General features: G+C 41.7%; 1 protein-coding gene across 1 annotated transcript; it reads left to right on the top strand.

Annotated features, from left to right (window-relative positions):
• Positions 1–14,435: 14,435 nt before the first annotated feature.
• Positions 14,436–15,740, top strand: LOC134958808 (paraneoplastic antigen Ma1 homolog). The gene has a single exon (XM_063941529.1). The coding sequence runs from the start codon at positions 14,436–14,438 to the stop codon at positions 15,738–15,740; it is 1,305 nt and encodes a 434-aa protein (XP_063797599.1).
• The last annotated feature ends 7,248 nt before the right edge of the window (positions 15,741–22,988 follow it).

Below are 22,988 nucleotides of genomic sequence, written 5' to 3'. Positions count from 1 at the left end.
TCGCTTAAGCAATCCTATGTGCAGTTTCCCGATGGTGGGGAAACTGCACATGTGCACAACAGGTCCTGTGATCTCTTCTCTAAAATGCGAATGCCTCTGCCTGATTGACAGGCGGAGGCGCTCGCAGGGAGGAACAGGAGAACACCGCTACATGTCGCCACCATTTTCTGGGAGTGGCGAGGCCAAGGACTGTGTCGCATGATGCAGCTACCTTGGCCCCGCAAACCGCACTGTGACAGGCACGGCTAAGTAAGCTGAAGTGTATTCAGCCTGCCGTAGCCGATATGCAATTGCATCGCAAATGCAGGGAGGAGGTGGTATGCACCTCCTCCTGCATTTACATTACTAAGGACTGCAGCTGCACAGCTGGTTAGCGAATTCATTTTTGTATGCAATACAACACAAAATATACTCGGCGCCTGATCCTTCTTTCGTTAGCAGACGTAAATCTGGGACTGGGCTGCAGCTTCCTAATAAGGGCTTATTGCAGAAGCCCCTTTAGCAAGCAAAATCACAAAAAATTAAAACCGAGGTTTTAATAGGAAGCGCTGTCCAGTCACATCAAATTAAACATATGTATATTTATTATTTAAAAAAGAAGCATATATGGCCATATATTACACATAAATAACCAAAAATTATGATATAATCAATGATATAATAATCAATATTAAAATAGCATAAAAAGTCTGATTTGTTAATCAATTAGTAAGGGCATGCAATCTTGTTATAATCATCCATTAGTATTTATCATGTTAGTCCATTTGGTAATTGGATCCAATCTTATTCCATTGTTAGTTGTGCAAAAAATCACTGGTAAGTTTAACTCCTACCTCCCGTATATAGCAATTTTCGGGGGCTGTTGCAAATTAGAGACCAATGTTCAAATTATTGCAAAATGGATCCAATAGGACTTACAAGCCGGGGGAGCGCTCCCTCTCTCTCTTTCCAGCCGTGTGGGCACGTAAGTAGCACACTTGTTTCCAGCGTGAGGTACGGCTCCCAAGAGCGGCAGTTCACAGCTCACAGCTCACACAGAGATTGCAGCCCGATCACGTGACGCGTTTCTCCGCCTATCCTCTTCCGGGTACTCGGCGGCTTCCTCAGACGTGTATCAGGCTTGTAAATCCTATTGGATCCATTTTGCAATAATTTGAACATTGGTCTCTAATTTGCAACAGCCCCCGAAAATTGCTATATACGGGAGGTAGGAGTTAAACTTACCAGTGATTTTTTGCACAACTAACAATGGAATAAGATTGGATCCAATTACCAAATGGACTAACATGATAAATACTAATGGATGATTATAACAAGATTGCATGCCCTTACTAGTTGATTAACAAATCAGACTTTTTATGCTATTTTAATATTGATTATTATATCATTGATTATATCATAATTTTTGGTTATTTATGTGTAATATATGGCCATATATGCTTCTTTTTTAAATAATAAATATACATATGTTTAATTTGATGTGACTGGACAGCGCTTCCTATTAAAGCCTCGGTTTTATTTTTTTGTGATTTTGTATGCAATACCAATGTTCACACAACTGACCGATTATGGGCAGACTGTGCATGTGCTGTGATCACACTGCGCACACGCCAAGATTATTAACGGAGTGATTAACAGGAAGGGATCACTTGGAGAAGGAAACGGGGAGTGGTGGCAAAAACACAGCTGGAGATATGGTCTCCAGAACTGGACACAGTATTCCAGATACGGCCATATTAATGCCCTATACAGTAGCATTTTTACATTTTTTCCTGCTACTAATTCCTTTCCCTATGCAGCCAAGCATCTGACTTGTCTTTCTTATTGCTTTGTTACACTGCTTAACGGCCTTTAAGTCACTTGAAATAGTGACACCTAAATCCCTTTCCTCCTCAGTAGTTTCCATTATAGTACTCTTGATACTATATTTAGCCTTTGGGTTTTTGAGACCCAAGTGCATGATTTTGCATTTTTAGCATTATACTGTAATGGCCATGGTCTTGACCATTCCTCAAGTCTACATAGACTAACCATAGACTCACTCGTGGAGTCGATGTTCCTTGCTATTGCGTCAATGCTACAAATGTGCACGCAGTTTCTGGGGACTTTCTGATTGCCCTGATAGGTGTCTATATTCTTTTCTGGGTGCCATCTTCACTTGGAATGATTAGTAAGTCTGTAAAAATTGCAGCTGCATAGACATGTATAAATTAGGGCTTTTGTCAAAAGAAGACTAAGTTGAAGGGAGTTTCAAGTAACTAGAACCTTATGGGCCTCATTGCAACATTTTGAAAGTCCCTCCCCCCATTGCTTCAAGAAAGACACCTCCCTCTGCAGCAGTTGTTCATTTTATGTCCCTTAGCAGTGCTCTTTTTAATTGTATGCCACACAATATCTTAGTTCATTTAATGCCTGATAGTAATTAGAGATGAGCGGGTTCGGTTCGTCGAGATCCGAACCCCCCCGAACTTCACGTGTTTTTCACGGGTCCGAGGCAGCCTCGGATCTTCCCGCCTTGCTCGGTTAACCCGAACGAGGCCGGACGTCATCATCCCACTGTCGGATTCTTGCGAGATTCGTATTCCATATAAAGAGCCGCACGTCGCCGCCATTTTTACTCGTGCATTGGAGATTGAATGGAGAGGACGTGGCTATGTTTTCTCCCTGAAAAGCTCCATATCTGTGCTCAGTGTGCTACAAATATCTGTGCTCAGTGTGCTGCATTGTAGGGACCACCAGTATATTATATTAGTACAGTACAGTAGGCCATTGCTGTATCTTGCAGCTCTGTGTCAGACTCAGTTCTAGACAGTATCCTGATCAGTGCTCAATATCTGCTGCATTGTTTGTGTGACCAGTATATATTATATATATATATATATATAGTAGTACAGTGCAGCATTTTGGTGACCAACAGTATATAGTTGTACAGAACAGTAGGCGATTGCTGTATCTTGCAGCTCTGCGGTGTCACTTCAAGTATCCATATCTGTGCTGCATTGTTGTGAACAGTATATAGTTGTACAGTACAGTAGGCCATTGCTGTGTCTTGCAGCTCTGTGTCACTGCAAGTATCCATATCTGTGCTGCATTGTTGTGAGCAGTATATATAGTAGTACAGTGCAGCATTTTGGTGACCAACAGTATATAGTTGTACAGTACAGTAGGCCATTGCTGTATCTTGCAGCTCCGTGTCACTGCAAGTATCCATATCTGTGCTCCATTGTTGTGAGCAGTATATAGTAGTACAGTGCAGCATTTTGGTGACCAACAGTATATAGTTGTACAGTACAGTAGGCCATTGATGTATCTTGAAGCTCCGTGTCACTGCAAGTATCCATTCCATATCTGTGCTGCATTGTTGTGAGCAGTATATATAGTAGTACAGTGCAGCATTTTGGTGGCCAACAGTATATAGTTGTACAGTACAGTAGGCCATTGCTGTATCTTGCCACTCAGTGTCACTGCAAGTATCCATATCTGTGCTGCATTGTTGTGAGCAGTATAAAGTAGTACAGTACAATAGGCCATTGCTATTGATATAATAATATTACTGACATATAATTCCACACATTACAAAATGGAGAACAAAAAATGTGGAGGGTAAAATAGGGAAAGATCAAGATCCACTTCCACCTAGTTCTGAAGCTGCTGCCACTAGTCATGGCAGAGACGATGAAATGCCATCAACGTCGTCTGCCAAGGCCGATGCCCAATGTCATAGTAGAGAGTGTGTAAAATCCAAAAAGCAAATGTTCAGTAAAATGATGACCCAAAAATCTAAATTAAATGCATCTGAGGAGAAGTGTAAACTTGACAATGTGCCATTTATGACATGGAGTGGCAAAGAACGGCTGAGGCCCTGGCCTGCATTCATGGCTAGTGGTTAAGATTCACATGAGGATGGAAGCACTTATCCTCCCGCTAGAAAAATTAAAAGAGTTAAGCTGGCAAAAGCACAGCAAAAAACTGTGCGTTCTTCTAAAACACAAATCCCCAAGGAGAGTCCAATTGTGTCGGTTGCGATCCCTGACCTTCCCAACACTGGACGGGAAGACGTGGCTCCTTACACCATTTGCACGCCCCCTGCAAGTGCTGGAAGGAGCACTCACAGTCCAGTTCCTGATAGTCAAATTGAAGATGTTGAAGTACACCAGGATGAGGATATGGGTGTTGCTGGTGCTGAGGAGGAAATTGACAAGGAGGATTCTGATGGTGAGGTGGTTTGTTTAAGTCAGGCACCCGGGGAGACACCTGTTGTATGTGTGATGATAAGGCCATTGACATGCCTGGCCAAAATACCAAAAAAATCACCTCTTCGGTGTGGAATTATTTCAACAGAAATGCGGACATCAGGTGTCAAGCCGTGTGTTGCCTTTGTCAAGCTGTAATAAGTAGGGGTAAGGACGTTAACCACCTAGGAACATCCTCCCTTATACGTCACCTGGAGCGCATTCATCAGAAGTCATTGACAGGTTCAAAAACTTTGGGTGACAGCAGAAGCAGTCCACTGACAACTAAATCCCTTCCTCTTGTACCCAAGCTCCTGCAAACCACACCACCGACTCCCTCAGTGTCAATTTCCTCCTTAGACAGGAAAGCCAATAGTCCTGCAGGCCATGTCACTGGCAAGTCTGACAAGTCCTCTCCTGACTGGGATTCCTCCGATGGATCCTTGAGTGTAACGTCTACTGCTGCTGGCGCTGCTGTTGTTGCTGCTGGGAGTCGATCATCATCCCAGAGGGGAAATCGGAAGACCACTTGTACTACTTCCAGTAAGAAATTGACTGTCCAACAGTCAACTCTCATATTGGATTCTTATGTAAACTTACATATAATTTATCCTTGGACTTCAATTGCGGTTTCTTATTTTATACATTATTACTCTTCTGCTCAATTATAAAGAACTAAGTATTTCTCCATTACCGTGAATGTTCATTACAAACAATAGTAGCCATTGTGCTATATCCTTGTACTCCTTTCAAGCTCTGTTTCAGATCTGTGCATTCACTCGTCAACTACAATTCACCTGTACTTAAGTATTGTGCTGCAAGCCGGGTTTCACATTACTCTTATGGTAAAGTTCATATCCATTAATTTATTAACAGTTTCTTACCGTATATAGTGCAGCATACAGTATTCCGTTGCGCTTTACAATTAGAATAACAGTCGTAGAACAAAACTGGGTAAAAACAGACAGACCTACAGTACAGTAGAGGTAGGAAGGCCCTGCTCGCAAGGTTACAATCTATAGGTAAATAGGTGAGGTTGTGTGTTCTGTACAGAGAGTATGTAATTGGATAAGGAAGCATTGAAGGTTATGTGGGTGGGTCTGGAATATGATACAGTAGGCTTGTCTGAAGAGGTGAGTTTTCCAATTGTGTACCAATGGGTTGGGTTCGCATGACCAGTGGTCAGGATTCCAGCAGTCGAGTGACCGACAGCGGCATCCTGATTGCAGAAATCCCATCAAGTTGAGGTACGGTATCCAAACCCTCCTCCCCCTAACCCTCCATTCATACTCTGATTCCGGCCTCTTCATTCTGAATGCCAGGGTCCGGACAGCTGGTATTTTAGATGCAGGTACAGTACATCCCCCACCAATGGACGTTCATTCCACACTCCGGCTAAGAATGTCTCTCTGCCTCTCTACTTCCTGTAGCACTGTACTACTGTAAAGTATTGGATAATACTTTAGTACAGTAGTATTGGAAATAACAATGTCAAATTTGACTTTTATTTTTTGGCTTATAATTTTTTTTATTTTTTATATTCAACACAGATGTCACTTACGTGGAGTCGGGGGAGGAGGAGGAAGAGCCACAGTATAGTAAGTACAGTAGGATTTTCTCAAGCCCATTCTTAAAAGTATTGAGCGAGTCCACTTTTATTACTTTTTATGCAGGGAATTCCAAACATGTACAATATCTCCCTCACTGTGAAGAACCCTTTTCGCATCTGTGTGCGAAATCGCCTCTCCTCCAACACGAGTGATTGTGCACGTGTCCTCTGTGTCGATATTATCAAAAACAGTTCCTGTGTATTGTCGCCTTACTGTACTGTATATATTTGTAAAGGTTAATCATGTCCCCTCTTAATCTCCTGTTTTCCAATGTAAACACGCCTAGCCTAGCAAGCCTTTCCTTGTATTCCAGCTTCTCAATCCACTTGATCAGTTTGGTAGCCCGCCTCTGAACCTTTTCCAGTTTCACAATATCCATTTTGTAGTATGGTGCCCAAAATTGTGCATCCTACCCACCCTCCACTAGCCTAACCCTCCAATCATACTCTGATTCCAGACTCAGCATTCTGAATGTCGGGATCCAGACAGCAGGTGTTTTCAATACAGGTACAGTACAGTACTGTATGTCCCCTACCACTGGACAGTCATTCTGCTCCTACTGTATTATGAATATCTCTCTGCCTCCTGTAGCACTGTACGACTGTAGACTACTGTGCAATTTTGTACAGTAGTACTGTAACTGTACTCTACTGTGTTTTGTTTATATATATTTTTTTATTTTCCACTCAGTAATTATTGACAGTGAGGAGGAGGAGGAGGAGGAAGAGGAGGAGGAAAAGCCCTCTCCCCAACTTGGTAAGTAAACTGCAGTATTGTACTGTACTGTACATTGTGTTAAACCAATTGGTTGGGTTTGCGTGACCAGCAGTCAGGATTCCAGCGGTCAGTGACCGACAGCGGCATCATGATTGCAGCAATCCCAACAGGGTGAGGTACAGTATCCTAAACCTCCTCCACTACCCCCTGATTCTGGCCTCGACATTCTCGTCTCTGTGTGCGAAATCTACTCTCCTCCAACCTGACTGAATTTTTGTTATACTGTATTCAACACAGAATACAAAAGTATATCTCATGGAATTTTTGTTTTCACAGGCCCTACACTGTCACAGGCCATGGCGGAGGAGGAGGAGGAGGACCAGCACCCTCTGTCCCCCACCACACTGCACCCATCAAGTAAGTCCAGTCTGGTACATCTTGCCTCTGTAGAGCCAGTTTGAGCAAGGAGAGATTGATTGGTTTGGGCCCCCACCAAAAAAAAGAAGCAATCAGTAATTTCAGCCACAGTCGTGTGGCAGACCCTGTAGCTGAAATGATGGGTTTGTTAAAGTGTGCATGTCCTGTTTCTTGTACCTCTTTTTTTATTTATTTATCTTTGCATCATGTGATGTTTGGGGCAAATTTTTATAAGTGCCATCCTGTCTGCCACTGCAGTGCCACTCCTAGATGGGCCAGGTGCTTGTGCCGGCCACTTGGGTCGCTTAGCTTAGTCATCCAGCGACCTCGGTGCAAATTTTAGGACAAAAAATAATATTGTGAGGTGTGAGGTGTTCAGAATAGACTGGAAATGAGTGGAAATTATGGTTATTGAGGTTAACAATACTATAGGATCAAAATTACCCCCAAATTCTATGATTTAAGCTGTTTTTGAGGGGTTTTTGTAAAAAAACCCACCAGAATCCAAAACACGCCCAAATCCAAAACCAAAACACAAAACCCGAAAAATTTCCACATCTCTAGTTTTAATAAAGTCCAGGAGGGAAACATTCTCCTAATGAAGATACTGCAAGCAATAGGACATGAGGACGTGCACTGAGACTGGAGGGGTGGTGGGGGGGGGGGGTTTCAGGGTGAATTTTATAGAAAAATTACTTCACAGAAAGTGCAGTGGACAAGTGGAATAGCCTCCCATCAGAGGTGGTAGAGCCTAAAGCAGTAGAGCTACAGTATTTAAACATGCATGAAAGAGACATAAGGATATCCTTACAAAGAAATAAGGATCAAATAAGGGCCCTCATTCCGAGTTGATCGGTCGCAAGGCGAATTTAGCAGAGTTACACACGCTAAGCCGCCGCCTACTGGGAGTGTATCTTAGCATCTTAAAATTGCGACCGATGTATTCGCAATATTGCGATCACAAACTACTTAGCAGTTTTAGAGTAGCTCCACACTTACTCTGCCTGTGCGATCAGTTCAGTGCTTGTCGTTCCTGGTTTGACGTCACAAACACACCCAGCGTTCGCCCAACCACTCCCCCGTTTCTCCGGCCACTCCTGCGTTTTTTCCGGAAACGGTAGCGTTTTCAGCCACACGCCCATAAAACGCCGTGTTTCCGCCCAGTAACACCCATTTCCTGTCAATCACATTACGATCGCCGGAGCGATGAAAAAGCCGTGAGTAAAAATACTATCTTCATAGCAAAGATACTTGGCGCAGTCGCAATGCGAATATTGCGCATGCGCACTAAGCGGAATTTCACTGCGATGCGATGAAAAATACCGAGCGAACGACTCGGAATGAGGGCCAAGGTTTGATGTAAAAAATGGTAAAAAAAAGAGGGAGATTAGATGGGCAAAGTGGTTATTACAGTATTTGTCATCAAATTATATGTTTCTGTATGTGCAACATTGCGTTGAAAATAGTACAGTAGTGTATTTCCTGTAATGCACCTTTTTTATCATTTATGTTTTTTTCACAGGCCCTACACTGGAACAGGCCATCGAGGAGGAGGAGCATGAAGATGATGAGGCGCAATTTAGTGGTAAGAATTATTACTGACATTGATCAGATGCCATCAGAGTAGCACTTTTCATCAGTTTTTTCTGGCAAATGCGTAGAAATCGGATGAAAATTGCACAAATCGGAATAGTGGATGGGGGACTTTAGATGAGCGTTTTTGTTTGAACTGGTGATGTTGCCCATACAGTAGCAACCGATCACATTCCACATTAACATTTATCTAGCTACACTTACAGACGATAATGCAGTACAGTAGGTAATATTTGATTGGTTGCTACTGTATGGACAACATCACCTGTTCTAAATAAAAATCCCATCTTACTAAATTTACCTCTCTCTCTCTCTCTCTCTCCTTGCCACTGTCTCTCCATTCATCTCTCTCTCTAGCTACTGACAGTGATGAATTTCCCATTAGGCACGAGAGGCACGTACTGTACCTAGGAGCGGCATCTGTTTGGGGGCCGCAGTTGGATGCTTACAGTATGCTGATACTGTCATCCCAAAAATTACCACTACAGTAACTGCTAAATATTTTAAATGTACTGTACAATATGCCATCATTGCATGGAGTGTAAATAGGTAGCACGTACAGTACAGTACAGTACTGTACAGTATACATAATTAAAAACAAAAAAAGTTGCTACCTTAGTCTAGTCATAATCACCGGCATACAGGCCACTCACAAATTTTCTGATGGTCTCGGTGGGGCCCCTTGGAATCACCATGCCTGTCACAAGCATTCCTTTTTTTACCCACCTGTCACCGGGCCTGGACACTAGTGTACTATTACTATACTTTTTACTGTATACTGTATCTTATAATATTCTTCTCTTTTACCCACAGACGACGAGCCTGAATACATTTTTGGCAAATATACTGTACAGTAGCAATAGTTGGTACTGTAATTACAGTTATTTTTTCTCCAACATTACTTTAAGTCAAACTGATATGACTAACTGTATTTTATCTTTTTACAGTCCGTCGCCAACCAGTGGAGGAGACATCAGGTAATAGGAGAGAAATACGTAATGCACTGTACTGTACTCTAACATGTATAACACTGAGCTGATCATCTTCACACCCTCTGACATAATCTTACAGTACATACTGTACATTCTCTCCTTTTTCACCCTCTTCACTCCACAAATGCATGCTGCGTTTCCTGACTACTGATTTCTTCCTTAAGCTGCCACCTCCAATATTTTGCAGAAGCTGCTCTCTACAGTACTGTACAGTACTGTATCTCTGGAATTCTCCAGGTCTAAAGTACTGTACAGTATATTAAACTTATTTGTAAGACAGGCTCTCAATGCCCACTTCTTCATCACACCCAGCCATCTTTCATCCTACCCCTCTCTTCCATACTGACAGTCTATCCATTTCTGTCTTTCTGCTCATTGCAGTTAAATGCCGGCTGTCGGGTTAACAGTGACAATGCCGATAGGTGTAATCCCTACGCTACATATGTTCCCACTTGTGGGTGTCCACGACACCTATAGAGTGAGAATAGATCCTGTGTGGAGTTATGCTGCGTGGCGAAAGCAACAAGGCTGCAAGGAGACTTGGATCACTCATCCCTCTGCCGGCGTTCTGGCAGGAGGGATGCAGCTGTTGGTACAGTATATACTGTAAACAGCCAGTATCCCGTCCGGTGGGATTGTGTATGTAATCCAAATGCACAGTGGGGGTGATTCAGACCTGATGGCTGCTGGGCGTACCGCAATGCTCACACACGCCGCCAAACAACAATAGGCATTGGCGACAGTCTGGCTCAAAAATTACGATCGCACGGGCGTTCGCAAGGCGATTGACAGGAAGAGGCCATTTGTGGCTGAAAACTGACCATTTACTGGGAATGTCTGGAAAAACACATTTGGACACGAGTTATTAGGGAGGGTGTTTGATGTCAGCTCGGCCCCCACTCAGCCTGATCTCATCGCACAGTAGGAGAAAGCCCTGGGCTGCGCAGACTGCACATACTGGATTTTCACAGCTCTGCATACACATGCATTTGCACGCTTGCAAGGGTGAATATGTGAATGCAGCAGTACAATCAGGTCTGAATTAGCCCCAATGTACTGTACTGTACTGTACAGTACTATAAGATCTTTTGAGCAGGACCCTCATATCTGTTGTGCTTTTCCATCTGTTACTTACAGTACAGTCTGAGCCTGCCCTAGGCATAGGCATACTTGGCAAATGCCTAGGGGCACACGCAGCTTCTGCTGATTAACATGATATGCAGCATGCCTACAGTATATTCTGTGTGTGACTGCGTCTCTATCTGCATACAAAATGCATTACTAATGTGCAGCATTATGTGTATAAGGGGTACTACAGTACTTTTTTGCGTAACATATAGCAAGGGCACTACTGTGTGGTCTAATGTGATCAAAGAGCAATATGATGTGATGCAATGTGAATAAGTGGGAATACTTTGAGGAGTAATGTGGCACTATCCTATGATGTAACGAGAATAAGAGACACTATTGCATGATATAATGTGAATAAAGTTGCAGTACTGTGTGGCGTAATTTCAACTTGGGGAATTACTGTGTGGCCATGCCCCTTCCCAGCAAGAACATGCACCGTTTTTGGATGCACACCGAATGTGCACACTGTTCCTATTTTAAATATACAGTAATTTGTAGGAGCACCAAAATGAGGACTGCTATGGTTGAGGGGTGATGGTACTGGGAAAGGGGTACAGGGTAAGAAGCGGAAATAGCGTCTGTGCAAGGGGGCATCATCCAAAAACTTGTCTAGGGAATCATATTGGTTATGGCTGGCTCTGAGTACAGTCCACTATTATTGATAGTACTCCCTACAACACCACCTACAGTACTGTAACCCTCTTTTTTTGCCACACTGAAGCTGTCATGAAATGTCATAACTGCTAATGCATAAATGTCTACAGTATTTGTACTGTGGTGTTTTATTCCTTTGACAATTTGTTTATGACCTGTTGAAGCTAAACTCTTGTTCACTACTTTATATTTTGAATACCATCAATACAGTATAATACTGTACCTACAGTATAGAGTAGTAATTGTATAGTATTGGAATGTGACTCATTTTTTTTCTCCTATACAGTGCCAATGATTTATGGGGGCCACAGACAGGGCCATGAAAGGAGGGCTGGCCCGGACACAGGCACCCTGCAGCCCACTTTTACAAGAGGTAAACTATAGCAATTCTTAAATTACCTTGACAGCATACAGTAGTGTTCTATTTACTGTAATGACAATACAGTACTGTACATTGTAAATGTGACCCTGACTAGTTACTATAGGTGTAATGGGCAGGATATACTAATAAATCTCGTGAAAATGCCCTTTCTCTAACTAAATTTATATATATATATATATATATATATATATGTATGGATGCTAACATTATGTGAAAACAAGGCGCATCTATTTAAATTGTTCCTTTTAATCAGGGCAGCTCAAACACTTAAATCCCGGCAACAGCGCGGTAATTCCCCCTTTTTTAAATATATATATGTATATGTGTTTATTTACTGCTGATGTTGAGGGAACTATTATAAAAATGTGGTGAGGTAAATTGGGCTCTACAAAGTGTACTGGGGAGCGGGAAAAGCATTTGTCTCGCGACCCTCAGTCAGAGACTGGTATGTAACTATGCCTGAGGACACAGCTGGGGGGAGCACGAGACAGGACAATTGAGGGGTGTCCCGCGACCTGAGCGGGAAAAGGACTGCTCTCGAGACCCTCTGAAACAGAGTATAAAAGGAGGGGATCACAGCGCATTACCTCACACTGGTGCCCCACTGGTGAGCATAGCTTCTTTCTCTCCCTGCCCTGCGTTAATAGAGCTAAGATGTAAACATTCAGCAGGAGCAGGGGAGAAGAAGGAGACTCAGTCCGGAGGGAAAGCACCCGAAGATTGGGCCAGAAGAGCGGCTTGAAGAGAAGGAGAAGGGGTTCTGCCGGCGCCAGAAGGAGAAGACTAGAGGAGGGCTGCAGCGGAGAGAGAAGAGATCAGCGGGAGCGGAAAAGGCGAGCGAGGTGGAGGAAGGACAACATAAAGGTACATCATGGTAAGATACCCACCTGAGGCGCTACTACATCCAGCGCTGCCCAGCAGCTGAAGCCTCCGCTATCAGCTGTTATCCCCGCTCCGCTAATAGAAGCCGCCCCTGTCTCCATTCATGCCCGCCGAAGCCGCCCACCGTAGTATTCATAGTGAGAGAGCCACCTCCGGCGCTCCGCTAATAGAAGCCGCCCCTGTGTCCATTCATGCCCGCCGGAGCCGCCCACCGTAGTATTCATAGTGAGAGAGCCACCTCCGGCGCTCCGCTAATAAAAGCCACCCCAGTCACCATTCATGCCCGCCGGAGCCGCCCACAGTAGTATCCATAGTGAAAGAGCCACCTCCGGAGCTCTGCTATTAAAAGCTGCACCTGTCGCCATTCACGCCCTCAGGAGCCTCCTGCGGCAGTAGCTCCAAGTAAAAGCAGCCGACTGCTCTCATCCTGTTACAGCCACCTGTGACAATATACCAGCCTCGTCGTCATGTGCACTGGCAATGGGCAGGAGCCCATTGTGAAGACAGCTAAGGTCTGTGACAAATCGTCATTTTAATAAGACTGTTAAACCCTCACCTGATGCTCCACCTCTCTGTTATAGTACTGTGATTTTCGCTGCTTTATTAGGAAAAGTGAGATAAGGGACAGCATGAGGCACATCACAGGACTGGGGGTTCAGTTATGAAATATTATATTTAAGGCACTGGAACAGCCTAATAGTCCTCATACATACTGGATAACCGAGAATATATGGAGAGAGCAGATCAGTTATAGCTAAGCATGTAATAAGACTTGCAATTAATGGCTGGGGGAGGATTTATTTTTCAAGCTGCAGTCCAGATTGTAGTAAATCCTAAATCCTAATTCCAACGGAATAATTTTACGGCTCTATATATGTACTAATTATACCACCTTATATTCAGTATAGCTATCAAGTGGAGTGGGATAGCTGAGTAAAGGAAACTCTAGTGAAGAGAATTGGAAAGGTACTCTATGGGTTATTTCACACTTCTACTGAAGGAATGTTCAATTTGGATACAATGACACTTTGGTATTACAAGTAAGAAGCCAGTGATACAAGTAACATTTTCTCTGGAAGAGATACATAGTCAGGAGTTTCTAGTGGAACAGCAATAACTACAGAAATTGCATTAAATATCAACTCTATTAATTTTAATTGGATGAAAACTTCCAGCCCAGTTGAATATATATATATTTATGCAGAATCTCTATGAAGTATTGGTATAACCACACCAGGAACCTATATACAACAAAACATATATATGTATATATATATACTTTCACTGAAATGATATATGGATTTTATAGTATAAAATAGTCTACCTGGGACTTGTGAAGGGTTGTGTATAAATGCATGTAATAGGGTTCACTTGAAATAAGATTACATGGAGGAGTAATACAAATGATTCAAATGTATAATTGTTTGAAATATTAGATGGTAGACAGTATTAATATTTATATATTTCATTTTAATGTATTGTACATATATGGAAAAGTATACTATGTTTAATAGTGTTATGTATTAGTAACTAAATATATATATTGTTCATATACAACTAAATCTATATTGAGTGGTGTTTACTTACCTGAAAGTTGGAATATTGAAGAAGATCAGAGGAATAGTAGGTATATAAATAACTGTAATATATAGAATAACACACAGAAAGTTAAAGGGGTTTTCCCAAATTTACCTCTTATATAGATAACAAAATCTAACATAAATTTGGGTGGAGGCACAATAAAGAAGGTAACTATTTAGTAATCCCTACCCCCTCTTACACCAATTAGGGTTACATAATGGAGGCACTGCTGCTGAGATCGAATATGGAGTGCATAAATGGAGAGGATATATATAATTGGAGTAAAATTAAGAGGGTGGATATTAAATGTAGTGTGGGTATTGGAGGAAATTTAGTAGATATATGTGATGAGGAGATACTTAAAGAAGTGAAGAAATGGTATGGGATTAAGGATCCACATATATGTGATAAATGGAGAGGTAATTTGGGAGTGGTAAGTGCTGTATTACTAACTAATAGTAATGAATTGGATCCATCATTAATCCCGGCTAACATTATGCTAGAGAACGTTCCAGGTAGAAGATTACAAATAATTTGGCCTATGATTCCCCAAGATCTAAGTGAAGAAGCCCCGGTAGAATGTGATAGTAGAACAAATGCAGAGGAAGGAGGGAATATAGGAGGTAGTTATTCTATAGCTGGGGAGCCAGCAACAGACATTCCTAGAGGTGAAGATGGTACTGAACAGAATGTAGATGCAGTAATGGACAAAGTAGTTAGTCATTTTGAACGATGGCACTACAAGGGAGGATATAGAAGGTTAAGAATATTTTCGGGAATTATGCCAGTACCCGCGGGGGAGGAAAATTATGATACCTGGAAGGAAACAGCTACCCAACAGTCAGAAGAATGGCGATGCCCCGAACACATAAAAAAACAAAGGATCGTTGAGAGTTTGAGGGGTCCAGCTATGGGCATTATCCATGCTACAAGAAGAAGTAATCCAAATTCCACTCTAAAAGATTACTTTGAGGCCTTACATTTTTCATTCGGAACATTAGAGGATGTTGGTGACATTCTAGTCAGATTAAACCATACATATCAAGAACCAAACGAGTCTCTTACTAAATATATCTATAGAATAGATAAAATCCTGTATAAATTATTGGACAAAGGGGGAATGGAAGCCAAGGATATAGATGAATGGAGGATGAAATATCTTCTTCGAGGAGCTCTTACAAGCAACCCAGTAGCACAGAGACTTAGATGTAGTATGGCCAGGAGTCCCCCTTTCACGCTAGGAGAATTAATTAAGGAGGTGAAATTGGAGGAAGTACAAATTGAAAATAGGGACAAAAGTTTGAAACGTGTTAAAGTGGTATTACCCACAGCTGAAAACGATTTAGCCTCTGAAAAATTATATAAATTAATGGAAGAACAAAATAAAAAACTAGATCAATTAATTACCCTCCAAACCACTCTCTCTTTTTCATCTGCTCTAATGCCCATGGGAAGAGGAAGGGGGATTAATAGAAGAAATGATAACAGGGGTAATTATAACAATTTCACTTGTTATAATTGTGGACAGTTTGGTCATCGAGCTTTCTAATGTGTTCAAGGAGGAAGTAAAAGAAGGAACACCTCTAGGGCAGAAAAATCTTCAACACTGGCGGAAAACTCCAATGGGACGCCGATGAACCCCGCATTGACGCCCAACTTATAAAAGTTTGTGCAATGGGGAATACCCAGTGGTCTAATGTAATCCCCGACGGGATTATAGGAAAGGCTCCCATGGTACTAGCATTTATTGATGGACAGCCATGCAATGTATTACTGGATAGTGGATCCCAAGTCTCTATTATATTTGAAAGTTGGTACCAAAAACATTTATCCCACCTTCCCATTTTATCATTTGATGGACTAGTCATATGGGGGTTAAGCAATCATAAATATCCCTATTTAGGATATGTTGTTACCCAAATTGAATTCCCTGTGGAATCAGAAAGGCCTAAGAATCCATTCCCATTTCTGGCTTTAGTTTGTCCTGATCCTCCGTCTGATCAAGGGGTGGTAACTGTTATTGTAGGGACAAACTCTCACTTATTCAGGACACTATCTGATTGGTGTATGGAGCAAGCAGGACTTCAGGATGACCTTCAGAACAGAGATGTCTGCAATTCTTATGGAATACCTATGAAGGTGTCGACTCCCTTGGCAGTTTCCGAAGATAATATAATATCCTCAGTAGAGTATGAACCTTTTCTAAAGAAATTGAAAAATTGTTTCATAGGAAGTGATATATCAGATGTCGAGAGAGAGCGCCTATTACAACACCTCATCCATCATGAATCCGTGTTCTCTGTTGGAGATTGGGATTTAGGGACTGCAACCGGCATTGAACATAGAATTAAACTACAAGATGAGAGTCCATTTAGAGAAAGGTCCCGTCGATTGGCTCCAGCTGATTTTGATGACGTTCGGCAGCACTTGAGGCATCTGTTGGAGAATAACATCATTGCTGATTCTGAAAGTCCCTATGCATCGCCAATTGTAGTAGCTAGAAAGAAAAATGGAGACATCCGGTTATGTATTGATTATCGTACCTTGAACAATCGGACGTTAGTGGATCAATATACTGTCCCTAAAATAGAAGAAGCATTAGACTGCCTCCAAGGAAGCAAATGGTTCAACATTCTGGATATCAGATGTGGATATTATCAAATTCCGATGCATCCAGAGGATCGTGCTAAAACTGCCTTTATTTGTCCCATTGGTTTCTTTGAATTTCTGAAGATGCCGCAAGGGATTAAAGGAGCCCCAGCCACTTTCCAACGCACCATGGAGCAGACCGTTGGGGACATGTGCTATAGAGAAGTGATTGTCTATTTGGATGATATTATTGTGTTTGGAAAAACACTAGAAGAACATAATGATAGACTCTTGAAAGTGTTAGACCGATTAAAACAACGCGGGTTGAAATTATCGATAGACAAGTGTAAACTGTGCCAAAATACAGTGACCTATTTAGGCCATGTTGTGAACCGAGACGGAATATCCACCGACCCTGACAAAGTGGAGGCAGTGAGGGGATGGTCTTGCCCAGTAAATTTAAAAGATCTACGATCTTTTTTGGGTTTTTGTGGCTATTATAGGCGGTTTGTACCCAATTATTCCAAAATAGCTAGGCCCCTCACTGAATTAACCAAGGGATATCCCCCTGTAGGAAAAAACAGGGCAGCTAAAAGTGCTACTAATCAAAGATCGTACTTTAAGCCACAAGAAAATTTTGGTGATAGATGGACGTCTGAGTGTGAAGCAGCGTTTCTACAATTGAAGTCTTGTTTAACTCAGGCACCGGTACTAGCTTACGCCAATCGAGAGTTACCTTATGAAGTTCACATTGACGCTTCCTTTGAAGGATTGGGAGGAGTCTTGTATCAAAAGCAGCAGAATCAATGCCGGCCTATTGCTTATGTCAGCAGGGGTTTATCCACTAGTGAGAAAAACTATGCAGTGCATAAACTTGAATTTCTTGCACTCAAATGGGCAGTCGTTGATAAATTCCACGACTACCTATATGGGGTCAACTTTTCCGTCCATACTGACAATAATCAGCTTACATATATAAATACAACCGCCAAGTTAGATGCCACAGGTCACAGGTGGTTGGCTGCATTATCCAACTACAATTTTACCTTAAAATATAAGCCTGGGATTCACAATACTGATGCTGATGCTTTGTCTAGATTACCCCATTCCACAACTAACAGCGATAATGACGACTGGGTGGAAGTACCTGCACCAGCCCTTCGTAGTCTATGTCAGCAGATTTTAACAATAAACACCCCGACTAGGGCAACTGTTTGTACACTGGGAGTATCTGAAGTCGCACTTCCCTCCATGTACTGTTGGATAAATAAAGCTGAAATAAACCATCTACCCATGATCACCAAAGACCAACTGAGAATGGAACAACGTAAAGATCCCACTCTATCAGTAATAATTAAGTATCTGCAGACAGGTCAGTTAACCACCAATTACCATTCCCTGCCACATCCTTTAAAGACATTGATACAACAACGAAAAAAATTATTATTTCGACAAGGAATATTGTATCGCAAGACTGTTAGATCTAATGGAGGAGTAAAATTTCAACTGGTCCTTCCTGCAGTATTTATTCCATTAATTTTATCCTCCTTACATGATCAACATGGCCATGTAGGCTATGATAAAACCCAAGCACTTATAGCTGATCGAATGTATTGGCCTCTAATGAATGCTGAAATCGCACAATACTGCAAAAAGTGTCGGAATTGCATTTTACGAAAAACCTTACCTATGCATGCAGCCCCATTAGTTAATCTAAGTAGTACTGGACCATTAGAGTTGGTATGCCTTGATTTTTTATCCTTTCAAGGACCTAATGGACAAGACAGCAACATACTAGTAGTAACCGATCACTTCACTAGATACGCTCAAGCCTTTGTGACTCCAAACCAAAAAGCCATAACAGTCGCTAAAACCCTATGGGAAAAATTCTTTGTTCATTATGGGTTACCAGGTCGGATCCACACTGATCAGGGATGTGACTTTGAAAGTAATCTCATTAAAGAGCTATGTGAATGTTGTGGGATAAGGAAGTCACGTACCTCTCCCTATCATCCGCAAGGAGACCCGCAGCCTGAACGGTTCAACCGAACTCTATTGAACATGTTGGGAACACTGGATAATAAATCTAAACTGCAGTGGAAACATCATATAGTTCATCTTGTCCATGCATATAATTGTACCAAAAATGAGGCCACTGGGTATTCCCCATATGTACTTATGTTTGGGCGAGAAGCCCGATTACCAATCGATATTAGTCTAGGAATATCTCCTCATAATGTCAAGTCATCCTCGCACACTCAATATGTCAGGAAACTCAGAAAAGAATTGAATGAAGCTTTTGAAGTTGCTACCCTGGCCTCTAAGAAGCAAGGAGAAAAAAATCAGAGACTGTACAACCAGAAAGTAGTTGAACATATTTTACTCCCAGGGGACAGAGTACTCCTTAGAAGACTTGGAATTCCAAAACGTCAAAAATTAGTTAATAAGTGGCGTGAGACTCCTTATCGAATTGTGGAAAAGTTACCTGGTATTCCGGTGTATAGACTTACATCAGAAAATGGAGATGGACACATACTCACCTATCACCGGCATCACTTGTTGCCCATTGGACAGGATGTATATTTTCCAGGTGACCTAGAAAGAGAAAATAGCCCTGACCTGAAGGATAGTAATCAAATCCCTTCAGCTCCTCCTCCTCTGTCATTGGAAGAAAGTAGTGTGGATGAATGTCCAGCAACTGAACTAGGATATTTCTATAGTCAGGAAAATCCGACAAGTGCTTCTCTTGAAAAAGAAGTACCATTCTCGCCAGTATTCAAAGACAGATTGCCCCCAGAGGAAGAAAATACTGATGTTAAGGATGATTGGAGTGACTTTAATGATAGCCCCATTTTAGATACACACGGAAGTGACTTATTTACTCTTTCTCCTGCTATGTTAGATATGGAAACCCCAGTAGTTGGGGGAGAAAGATGCAGTCCTAGACCACAAAGACTGCGTAGACCTCCAACTATTTTTACTTATGACCGGTTAGGATATCCAACTCATAAACCCCTAATTCTTCAGTCCAATATTGTACATAGCTGGCCTTATTTTGGGTATACTGAATAGAGTAGAAATGTAATTATTTAGCATATACACATTCTCTAACCTGTATATGTATGTAACCCATTATTTTTGTATAGAAGAATATTGTGGTGATCTTTGAAATTAAACCAAGATTCCGGTAGGTGTTGGTATTTTCCAGATCACCAGGGGGAGAAATGTGACCCTGACTAGTTACTATAGGTGTAATGGGCAGGATATACTAATAAATCTCGTGAAAATGCCCTTTCTCTAACTAAATTATATATATATATATATATATATATATATATATATGTATATGTGTTTATTTACTGCTGATGTTGAGGGAACTATTATAAAAATGTGGTGAGGTAAATTGGGCTCTACAATGTGTACTGGGGAGCGGGAAAAGCATTTGTCTCGCGACCCTCAGTCAGAGACTGGTATGTAACTATGCCTGAGGACACAGCTGGGGGGAGCACGAGACAGGACAATTGAGGGGTGTCCCGCGACCTGAGCGGGAAAAGGACTGCTCTCGAGACCCTCTGAAACAGAGTATAAAAGGAGGGGATCACAGCGCATTACCTCACACTGGTGCCCCTCTGGTGAGCATAGCTTCTTTCTCTCCCTGCCCTGCGTTAATAGAGCTGAGATGTAAACATTCAGCAGGAGCAGGGGAGAAGAAGGAGACTCAGTCCGGAGGGAAAGCACCCAAAGATTGGGCCAGAAGAGCGGCTTGAAGAGAAGGAGAAGGGGTTCTGCCGGCGCCAGAAGGAGAAGACTAGAGGAGGGCTGCAGCGGAGAGAGAAGAGATCAGCGGGAGCGGAAAAGGCGAGCGAGGTGGAGGAAGGACAACATAAAGGTACATCATGGTAAGATACCCACCTGAGGCGCTACTACATCCAGCGCTGCCCAGCCGCTGAAGCCTCCGCTATCAGCTGTTATCCCCGCTCCGCTAATAGAAGCCGCCCCTGTCTCCATTCATGCCCGCCGGAGCCGCCCACCGTAGTATTCATAGTGAGAGAGCCACCTCCGGCGCTCCGCTAATAAAAGCCACCCCAGTCACCATTCATGCCCGCCGGAGCCGCCCACAGTAGTATCCATAGTGAAAGAGCCACCTCCGGAGCTCTGCTATTAAAAGCTGCACCTGTCGCCATTCACGCCCTCAGGAGCCTCCTGCGGCAGTAGCTCCAAGTAAAAGCAGCCGACTGCTCTCATCCTGTTACAGCCACCTGTGACAATATACCAGCCTCGTCGTCATGTGCACTGGCAATGGGCAGGAGCCCATTGTGAAGACAGCTAAGGTCTGTGACAAATCGTCATTTTAATAAGACTGTTAAACCCTCACCTGATGCTCCACCTCTCCGTTATAGTACTGTGATTTTCGCTGCTTTATTAGGAAAAGTGAGATAAGGGACAGCATGAGGCACATCACAGGACTGGGGGTTCAGTTATGAAATATTATATTTAAGGCACTGGAACAGCCTAATAGTCCTCATACATACTGGATAACCGAGAATATATGGAGAGAGCAGATCAGCTATAGCTAAGCATGTAATAAGACTTGCAATTAATGGCTGGGGGAGGATTTATTTTTCAAGCTGCAGTCCAGATTGTAGTAAATCCTAAATCCTAATTCCAACGGAATAATTTTACGGCTCTATATATGTACTAATTATACCACCTTATATTCAGTATAGCTATCAAGTGGAGTGGGATAGCTGAGTAAAGGAAACTCTAGTGAAGAGAATTGGAAAGGTACTCTATGGGTTATTTCACACTTCTACTGAAGGAATGTTCGATTTGGATACAATGACACTTTGGTATTACAAGTAAGAAGCCAGTGATACAAGTAACATTTTCTCTGGAAGAGATACATAGTCAGGAGTTTCTAGTGGAACAGCAATAACTACAGAAATTGCATTAAATACCAACTCTATTAATTTTAATTGGATGAAAACTTCCAGCCCAGCTGAATATATATATATATATATTTATGCAGAATCTCTATGAAGTATTGGTATAACCACACCAGGAACCTATATACAACAAAACATATATATGTATATATATATATACTTTCACTGAAATAATATATGGATTTTATAGTATAAAATAGTCTACCTGGGACTTGTGAAGGGTTGTGTATAAATGCATGTAATAGGGTTCACTTGAAATAAGATTACATGGAGGAGTAATACAAATGATTCAAATGTATAATTGTTTGAAATATTAGATGGTAGACAGTATTAATATTTATATATTTCATTTTAATGTATTGTACATATATGGAAAAGTATACTATGTTTAATAGTGTTATGTATTAGTAACTAAATATATATATTGTTCATATACAACTAAATCTATATTGAGTGGTGTTTACTTACCTGAAAGTTGGAATATTGAAGAAGATCAGAGGAATAGTAGGTATATAAATAACTGTAATATATAGAATAACACACAGAAAGTTAAAGGGGTTTTCCCAAATTTACCTCTTATATAGATAACAATATCTAACATAAATTTGGGTGGAGGCACAATAAAGAAGGTAACTATTTAGTAATCCCTACCCCCTCTTACACCAATTAGGGTTACATAAATATCAAGATTTTCTAATTTAGAGTACAGTACTGTAATGCCACTACTACTGTACACTGTAAAGTATACAGTATTTGTGTTGTAATACTGTCCTTTTTTTCCCACAGAACAAGTGCGGCAGCTGTTACTGCTGCTGGGGGTGATAATCCACCTGTTAGTGGACCACCTTTTTCATTTTATTTTGCGTTTCATTTAAAAAAAAATTTAATAAATGTTTTGATTATACTCCGTTGTATAGTATCTTTTTTTTACTGTGTGTTACTGCATGACAGAATCTCAGGTCATTTATAAGCTACAGTATGGCATACTGTACACCATACAATTATCTGGCAGATAATCTGCCAGATCTGGCTGATAGGAATGAAATTCTGGTAATGGATGAGAGCAAATGACAGTCATCCATTATCAGATTTTTATTCCAACCAGCCAACCAATCAATGTTCAGGTAGCAGTTGATTGATACAGTATGCACACTTCTCCATCTCCCATGTGTGCTTTACATAGAATGCAGAAAGCTGCATCAAGGGACATGGCAGCAGTTCAATGCAAGGGACTAGGACACTATCACACAGTAGATTGAGCA

The sequence above is a fragment of the Pseudophryne corroboree genome, chromosome 9, assembly GCF_028390025.1.
Source record: "Pseudophryne corroboree isolate aPseCor3 chromosome 9, aPseCor3.hap2, whole genome shotgun sequence".
Lineage (NCBI taxonomy): Eukaryota > Metazoa > Chordata > Amphibia > Anura > Myobatrachidae > Pseudophryne > Pseudophryne corroboree.
The sequence above is the reverse complement of the archived record's forward strand: the minus strand, read 5'-3'. Positions and strand labels throughout refer to the sequence as shown.